This window comes from Coregonus lavaretus, assembly GCF_964263955.1.
Source record: "Coregonus lavaretus genome assembly, chromosome: 2".
NCBI lineage: Eukaryota > Metazoa > Chordata > Actinopteri > Salmoniformes > Salmonidae > Coregonus > Coregonus lavaretus.
Window position 1 is genome coordinate 32,647,791 of NC_139989.1, and position 9,585 is coordinate 32,657,375.

Sequence of the window (9,585 nt, forward strand, 5' to 3'; positions counted from 1 at the left end):
TTTATTTCTCGCACAGAATAGGTCAACTTCTGTACTATGGGGGATAGTAGATTGACATAGGCAGCGTATGTCAGTCTAATATCCCCTATTGTACAAAAGTTGATAGGCTAGTGCTTTTGCTGTTCGTTAGGCCTACTCTAGTTGGCTGACGAAAAGTAAATGTGGACAGTTCTTCCAATATCTTCAATGTGAGCCTCGGAAATGAACTTTTAGGGGGCATTACAGCCACACAAAGGGGATGCAGCCGGGAAATTCGAGGCATTATCAAGTGCTTGTCAAATTATGAATGAGAGACTGATGAAGTGTGTACAGCCTGTGCAAATAAAGCAGAGCTCATGCCTTTCATGCGACCTTTTTCTAATCATCATTAGAGTCGCATCATACAGCCTTAGAATGTATTCAAAATCAAAACATATAGCCCAACCTTTGTATCACAACTAAAGTTGCATACATAACACTAAATTAAGCATAGGAGGACATGTTTCTATGTTAACCACTCAACACAGAATAGCCGCATGTGCGCACTCCCTCAAATCGTTTGGAGAAAATATCCTTTCTATTTTATTCAGCTATGTTCGATTGTATTCGTCATATATTCTTATATAAAATAATATTTAAAAAATAATATAAAATAATGCCAAGGAATTCTAAGCAAATCTTGTCTGCTAAATGAACTAGTGTAGGCCACAGCCATATGGTACAGCCAGATCAGGGCCTAGCATAAGGACAACTCAGAGTATGCTATTCTGTTCTTCTGAAATAGACTACATTTTCTTCATATCATGTTTCTTTAGACCTGTCTAAAATAAATATATTGATTTATTGTGATGGTGTAGGCTATATCATATGGATTAATTAGACTTTTTTTAATATAGATGTTCCAAAGGTCTGCATCAGTGGCTTGTAGGCTATGCGTGGAAGCCAGGAGATTCTAAATGTATTTATGTTAATTAACGGTCAATTAATGTGAGACCGGCAGTTATTTGCTTGGCAATCACCGGCTGACAAAATGTCATGACTCCCACAGCCCTAGATGAGACCCACATGACCCATTAGGCCTATTCGTGGACAGTAAACGTAGCCTACACACAGACCCGTTTTCAACCCCTACGGTAAACAGTTGGAAGGCTGAAACCAATTAAAAAGGAACAGTTAGGTAAGTATTTTAAAGGAGACTTAAAGGGGACATCACATGGCTCTCTCAGTGGTGAACTCCAACTCATGAGAAGATCAGAGGAGATTGAAGGATAAAGGGAGTCGCCCGACCATGTCGTTGTTTTGTCATTAGGGTTCCTTGAATTAAGTTAATGGTTCTATTCAGGGCACACAATGGCATGGGACGCCTATCCCAAAAACAACATTCCGTATACCTCTCTCCATCTTTCTGTACTTTCACTGACTTCACAACTACAACGTTTTGCAACAGAAAACACAACAAAAATCTTTGTCTTATGGGACAAGCTCATGAAGTACCACTCCGTTTCGCAAACGTTTTCTCCCAACTGAACACAACCCAGGTGTAGAATACTAGTATGTCAAACAGAGAAAGATTACATTGGGGTGTGTGAACGTTCCATTGTATTTAAACCACAGGGTATTGTTAGCAGTAAAAAAGTTTCAGGCAAACTGACTGATCAAGTGAGGGAGGTCAAACTACGGATGCATCTCAATAGTCTAAAGCAGTTGACCTTTTCTCATCTCCTTTCCCTCATCCACTCTGATTCAAAAGAACTGGACTGATGGAAGCAAGCACATTGACCCGACAAGTTGCTAGACTATTGAAATGCAATTTAAGATACCGCATGGAACACACAAGGCGTTTTCAGACACTGCACATGGAATAATAATGGTTTTCAGGCTTTTCCCTATAGGACGTGGAGAAAAAAATAAAAAACATAATGCAAAGCAAGATGGATGCAGTCGATACAAGCAACATTTCCCTGTGGGCCGGTCCAGAAGGATGAATGACAAGTCTGTGTCACACACATCACCAGGTTGAAACAGACAGACAGGGAAGCAGTGGTTGCTGAAAATGGGATTTCAGGTATTGAGAACCGCAGTTTTAAAAAGGCCTGCAGCTTACCTGCACTCTTAAAAGTAGCAAAACACAGCCATTCACACTTTGTTTGAAAAAACAACAACCTTAGAACACAGAAAGGAAATTGAATGAGAGAGAAAAAAAGAGAGCAAGAGTGGAAAGCAGGAACAGGGTAATGAGTCAGTAGTAAATGAGGATAACAATGTCACCAGGACATTGATATCCATACCCCCTCAAGAGGACAGTATTTTGATAGCAAACACACACCTGTCTGACTGTGTGTAAACTGAGTGAGTCAGTTTATTAACGGGGCCAAGGAAGCTGCCTCTCAACTACCACTAGAACAGGTCGGGGGTTAAGGCATATCTATTGGTCTAGGTGAGGGGTGAAAGGTCATACACGTGCTGCACACCAAGGGAATTGTGGGAGCTGGGTTGTAACAAAACACGATGCAAATTTGGTGAGTATTACACAAAAGGCTCAAACAACTTGATGCCTAAATTGTATCCATACATTTCAATTACAGTCAAATGGAGCTACTATATTTTATTGTATTTATTTATTTAAGCATGATACAAGTGAAATACCTATTTACACAAGCACCATAAGTGAATAGACGTAAGGTAAATCGAGGTAAAGGTACTGATGGAGTAGAATATAAAAAGAGTTCTGCTCTGTGTGTTGTCGACTGCACTCCCGCTCTGACCCCAACCCCCCCTACTGACTGGAGGTGGCAGGGGGATGCACCAGAGCAGAGGCCATGTGGTCCTATTCATAACTGATCGATTGACTTAGCCCGCCTCTGACAGTCTTGTCATAAACATCAGACATGTGGCCGTCACAAATGGACAGACACAAACGAAAAACGCTGAAATAGGACTACACACAGAGGCTGGGCCTAGTTTCAATCGAACCATCATTATGGGTAAGATTCTGTAAGGATCAATTCTGTCCCTCTCCATTCCAGTTTACTGTACACGAGGTAGAGCACTGACTGACTGGCTGACTGACTAGCTAGCTGACTGACTGGCTAGCTGACTGGCTAGCTGACTGGCTAGCTGACTGGCTAGCTGACTGGCTAGCTGACTGGCTAGCTGACTGGCTAGCTGACTGGCTAGCTGACTGGCTAGCTGACTGGCTAGCTGACTGGCTAGCTGACTGGCTAGCTGACTGGCTAGCTGACTGGCTAGCTGACTGGCTAGCTGACTGGCTAGCTGACCAGAGTTACATTTCAGAAGGGTTGTCATGGGAACAGTGAACACATTAAGACCACTTTGTTTTAATGAAGGGCCGAGGGAAGCAGCTGCCAGAAACAGACAGAGCCCCATACATTTCCTGATTAGGGCCGGGGCCCGGTGTACTCAGGCTGGCCTGCGAAGACCCTTCAGGAACACGTGCGCACCTTAAATAATTCAGAAAGAACTCTGATATGCTCAACTGTGTAAGATATGCACTGAGAGGGAGGGATAGATGCAACGATTATCCTAGAACATATCAAAATCATTTATATAACATAAATCAACATGTAGTCGACAATTGTTGATCCATTGTTGTCGCTGTGGTGATATTCCTGTGAACATGCTATGGAGGGATATCAAAACCGTAATCATACGGTAGGAGAGACCTAGCAGGCTGATTACATACTCTGCTTTTAGGACAAAGACAGGTCTTGTTTTAAGACTGGTAACTAATGGTGAACATGATGTTATCCTGTTGCCTAGGCGAATGTTCCACATGACCCCGCTCTCTCTCTGGTTCAGGTTGATATGCCGATTGCCTGAAACACCCCTCGAAATAACTACAGGCCTCAGGGCCTTGATGTCTACAGGTTGAGGTTAACTAAACACACTTCAGACATCATGGGTTACCAGCATTCTTGTCCATTGTTAAAACTAGGGCGTACTGAAAAAGATAATAATATGAAATTTAACAGATGCTGTTATCCAAAGGGACTTAAAATCATAAGTGCAGACATTTTACGCATGGGTGGTCCCGGGAATCGAACCCACTATCCTGGCATTGTATGTGCCATGCTCTATGTCAAACTCAAATGTGACTTCTCTGGTTAAATAAGGAATAAAAAATTTATACAAATAAAATAAAACATTTAAAAACTATTAAAGGGAAGGAAATATTACATTTGGGGTTAGAGTATAACATCATTTTGATATACATCCCCCAAACTTTGAAAGCATCAGTTATGAGACATACATATAGTGTCAATGTCAGCAGTTCAGTAAATTGGATAAAAGCATATGCTATGACCTGATTTTGTATAGCTCATGAAGGATCTGTAAAACGGGTAGGTAGGTGGTCCTGATTCTACCATCTGTGTACGACAGTTACCTCTCAGACAGAAACAGAGAGAGAAAGAAAGAGGGACTATGGTGGATCAGGGGCCATCTCAGAACAGAGCACAGCAGGGATTCCCTACTGACCTATAAAATGTCCACAGAGCCACAGCATAATATGACATCCTCAGCTTCTACATGAATACGCATATGCTAGCTAGTTAGCTAGAGGTAGTTTCCACTATATTTCTTATACCATTAATTTCCTTTTAACTCCACAAAGGGAGATGAACAAGTGCACACTTAGGGCAGAGAGTCGGGATGCAGAACTAGATCCTCCTTAGGTCCTCCTCACCTATTGACTCAGTCTCACACCCAACCCAAGACACACTGATGAGGAGAAAGCATGAGTCATAATTATGAACAGAACCCAGCTCTAGCAAGGTGGAGCTATGGAGCTAAAAAGCAGCGACAGGTTTCAGGCACACTGAACAAACAAGAGATGTTTTTATAACCTTTGTTCACTGGGAACTCTGTTTAATCTCAGGAATTCTCAGAGAGAGAGATTGTATTAATTCCTTATTTAACCAGGGAAGTCACATTGAGTTTGACATAGATATGAAAGACAAAACCCCATGCTCTATCTGTTCACCCATTCCAGTGAGTTGCTCTCTCTTGTATGCTATGACTTGTAGTGGACCCCTGTGTACACAAACTAATTGAGTTGTTTTATTTTTAGATTTTTACAGAGAGAACAGATATCAATAGACTGTCTGCTTGATGTCTGACAAAACTAGAGACATCTTAGTGTGTGTGTGTTTGTTTATTGGCTTGAATTCAGTCAGGGTACGTTGGGGAATATGGACTCTTGTCACACCTCAGCTGCTTGCTTGCTTGCTTACCCCCCCTGCATCACTGTCCTTCTACACTACAGGGCTTCTGGGAAAAGAACTGATGATGTCACCCAGCCTGGTCAAGAAGAAAGATAACTGCAGTCCTCCTGGTTTAGCAGGATCACTGGCCAGAGGGGAACAGGCCAACACACAGACAAAAATGTGGGCGCGCAGACACACACCTACACACACATCTGCTGTCAGTTTTTACTGCTCATATTCCTTCAGCCTGGCTTGGGAGTGCGTGTGTGTGACTTTGACCGGAGGGTTGGAGGGCGTGGCTGGTTGGTTGAGCAGGCTGGCTGTTGATGCACGGAGAGAGGGCACAAAGACAAACAGAACAGCGCAGCAGGAGCCTCAACCTGTACCCATGGCCACAGATTGCATAACACATGACACATAAGCCACGTTGCTAAAGTACCATCGAGCTTGTGTGTGTCATACCATAATGTAATCCCTCTGTGTGTGTGTGTAGTCCCAAGCTCATTTCAATATCCCTTGCTAGCCGGGGAATCGGGAACCTTTGTTTACATTTCAGGAATGTGAAGGAAGGTTATTGTTTCAGGGTTTCCAAATGAAGCCCTTTTTGACCAAGATGGGCCTGGTTCTTCACTGTTTACTATGGGTAGTAGAATGTCTTATGTGCAGTAGGACTATGCCTTATGCATTAATCAAGTGTTCTGGACTGTGGCTAGGGTTGACTAATGGTCCTCTGTAGCTCAGCTGGTAGAGCACGGCGCTTGTAACGCCAAGGTAGTGGGTTCGATCCCCGGGACCACACATACACAAAAAAAAAAATATGTATGCACGCATGACTGTAAGTCGCTTTGGATAAAAGCGTCTGCTAAATGGCATATTATATTATATTATATTATACTAATAAGAGAGCTTATGTATTGTAAGAGCACTTGGTAAGAGGACTCCATATCCTCCTATTATAAGCAATACAAACATTTTGATGTGCAGGTGTATGGTGGTTGGTTATTGGTTCTGACCTTTTCTATCTATACCGAACAAAAATATAAACGCAACATGTAAAGTGTTGGTCCCATGTTTCATGAGCTGAAATAAAAGATCCCAAACATTTTCCAAACGCACAAAATGCTTATTTCTCTCAAATTGTGTGCACAAATGTGTTTACATCCCTGTTAGTGAGCATTTCTCCTTTGCCAAGATAATCCATCCACCTGATAGGTGTGGCATATCAAGAAACTGATTAAACAGTATGATCATTACACAGGTGCACCTTGTGCTGGGGACAGTAAAAGGCCTCTCTAAAATTTGCAGTTTTGTCACACAATACAATGCCACTGATGTCTCAAGTTGAGGGAGCATGCAATTGGCATGCTGACTGCAGGAATATCCACCAGAGCTGTTGCCAGATAATTGTATGTTCAGTACTTCCAACCGGCCTCACAACCACAGACCAGGCCAGGACCTCCACATCCGGCTTCTTTACCTGCGGGATCATCTGAGGCCAGCCACCCGGACAGCTGATGAAACTGAGGAGTACTTAGGTCTGTAATAAAGCCCTTTTGTGGGGAAAAACTCATTCTGATTGGCTGGGCCTGGCTCCCCAGTGGGTGGGTCTGGCTCCCAAGTGGGTGGGTCTATGCCCTCCCTGACCTACCCATGGCTAGGCCCCTGCCCAGTCATGTGAAATCCATATATATTTGGGCCTAATTTATTTATTTCAATTGACCGATTTCCTTATATGAACTGTCACTCAGTAAAATTGTTTAAATTGTTGCGTTTTATTTTTGTTCAGTATAGACTGAACTGGGGAAGGTAGGCGGCCTATATAAAACATCATGAAACTAAAACGGGTTTCGTTTTAAATTGTGTTGTGGGTTTATATCCAACAAACGGATTATATATAAGTGGGTGTGTATGCGCGTCATCGAAAGAGCACGGGTAGTTTTAGTATCCTCCACGCGACCCCTGAGCGTTCAGTCTACTACCATTAGCATTATTATAGAGAAATATACCCTCGTATTATATTTGGATACATTTATCAAATCTCACGCTATTTGTTCAGCAGCTGACCTGACAATAGCCTATGTGTTTGTCAGTGGTGAACACTCGGTTCAGGTCAGGATATTTTATAGTCTCCGAGTTACTCGCCAGCCAAAATGAAATTGGTTCGATCCATTATTGGTGATGGAAATTAGGCAAGCTGTCAAAACCGATGCCCCGTCACCATTCGCTAGGGGGGCCTCAATGCACCAGTCGAATTTGGCAAGCACCAAGCTAGATCTTAAATCGGCTTAAGTAAACTACTGTAGATCAAATAGGCTGCTGTGATCTAAACAAAACAATCGTGCGTCTGTTTTTAGGATGTCCCACCTCTCACGTACTGTAGGCTACCCTTTGTGTGCCCAAAATCGCTGAGTTTACACAACGCGCAGTCAGTTCACCTTCATGCATGCGCTTTCATTACACTGACAGTCAGGGAACAATGCTGGAATACATGGGAGGGAGGGGAATGTAGGAAAAACACAGAACAAAACATTATAAAAATGTATGCACTCACTAACTGTAAGTCGCTCTGGATAACAGAGTCTGCTAAATGACTAAAATGTAAATGTAAACGTTTGGCTACAAAAGCCTAGGCGACATACCTGCATTGCCGTAAGATTTAGCCAAGAGCCATCCTACACTTGCGCATATTTTTGCCCTGGTACAATCATACAGATCCAAAGGTTTTATGTCCGGGACTACAAAAGTCTTCCTCATCGCGTTGGAGTCCACCATAGCAAGTCCGCAGACAGGCCGTAGTAACGGGAGGGGATAGAGACCTAGAAAATAGTTGGTGGCGAAAGAAGCAGCTTCAAATCAAGCCTTCATTCTTTTATTTTTCCTATTCCATAACACTGGAGGCGAGGAACACGGATGTGGGTTAAGAGTTTTCTCAGGAAATATCCAGACACTATGGGCCCCAGCTCAGGATATATCCCGTTTCTCTCCTGATTCCACACCAAAAAAATTGTCATACGATGAAGGCACGCGGTCTTAAATCCCTACAGAAGCCCCCAACACATCGGGTTATAAAAAAATAAATAAAGGCGTATTAATTCCCGTTTCGCCGTCCACATTGCTAACGTTTGGTTAGCGCTCTACAGTAGGCTACAGAGCCCCGCCGATGACTGATTTCCAGGTGCTCCACAATGGCATCACTCACTCAGCCGACTGGCCAATCGCGTTTGAGGAAGAGTGAAGGGGCGGGATCTCAGTCGTGTGAACGCGACAAGCAGGTAGATGTATGATGAAAGCTCTCGAGACAGGTGCAATAGGTAGGTGAAATTTGCCGTGTTGGGTTGAGCAAATAACCTACAGGAGGTTTCAATACACTTGTCTCCCCCACAAAAAAGTAGCCCACCAAATTATAAGCAACTTTTATCAAAATAAAACACATGAACTGCCACAAACTGCCAAATTGTACAAAAAGAAACATGTGAAATAGGAGACTAGGACTTTTTTTTCACTTTCCAGTCAACTCTCAAGCTTTGCAAACCACACAGAAAACCCAGAATTCTCAGCAGGCACACAGATCTCCCAATCACATCACATGATGGCCTTAAAAGTTCCAAGAGCTCTCTCAGCAGTAACATTGTGATTGCGTCCCAAATGGTACCCTATAAGGCTCTGATCAAAAAAAGTAATACACTATGTAGAGAATAGGGTGTAATTTGGGATATAACCTGAGAGGATTACCTCTCAACAATTTTAATCTAATTATGGAAGAGAACGCTAAGGCCTATTTCGTTTCTGTTCCAGGGTTATTCATTTCTCTGAATAACAATACAAACTAATCTATCAGTAAAAAACTGCTTTAAGGGTTAGTTTAGCTGGAAGTGTAAATTATATCACTTCAGGCTACAATACACAACATACTACTCAGATCCAGTCTAGGATGCCACGTATGTGTTCCTAATTCCTAAGAATTGTTGAACGCCAGCTAGAGTGAATGCTAAAGAGTTTTCAAAATCTAAAGAATAAGCCAGGGAGCATGTAAAATGTGTCTCTTGTTGCTTACTACAACTGCCAGCTCCAGTACCAATGAAATATTCCCTCACCCAGCATAACTCCTCCCTCTGTTTTTCTAGGGCAGGAAACTCCCCTTTCTCTTTCTGCAGCAAAGCACTGCTGCACATACCTGTCAGTCATGGTGTTGGACTTACAGTAAGAGTTATGTCAGCAGTTTACCAATCAATTTCATAGAACCACTGTGGACAGACTCATGTTTTGCGGGTTGAAATAATCGCAATGCCAACCTTGACATCAAGAAAAAGACATACAACACTGTAGCAAACAGTGATTTCAAATGTAGAAAGAGTGCCACCATGTTGCCAATGCTAGTTTT

At 42.6% G+C, this 9,585-nt stretch overlaps 1 protein-coding gene across 1 annotated transcript in view; it reads right to left on the reverse strand.

Moving 5' to 3' along the window:
* Nucleotides 1-8,353, reverse strand: part of LOC311138763 (calmodulin-regulated spectrin-associated protein 3-like) — a 37,577-nt gene extending 29,224 nt beyond the window's left edge. The window contains exon 1 of the mRNA XM_084173573.1: nucleotides 7,844-8,353. Within this exon, the coding sequence (XP_084029699.1) occupies nucleotides 7,844-7,976 (133 nt within the window). The 5' untranslated portion in view covers nucleotides 7,977-8,353. The remainder of the gene's footprint in view (nucleotides 1-7,843) is intronic.
* Between the last annotated feature and the right edge of the window lie 1,232 nt (nucleotides 8,354-9,585).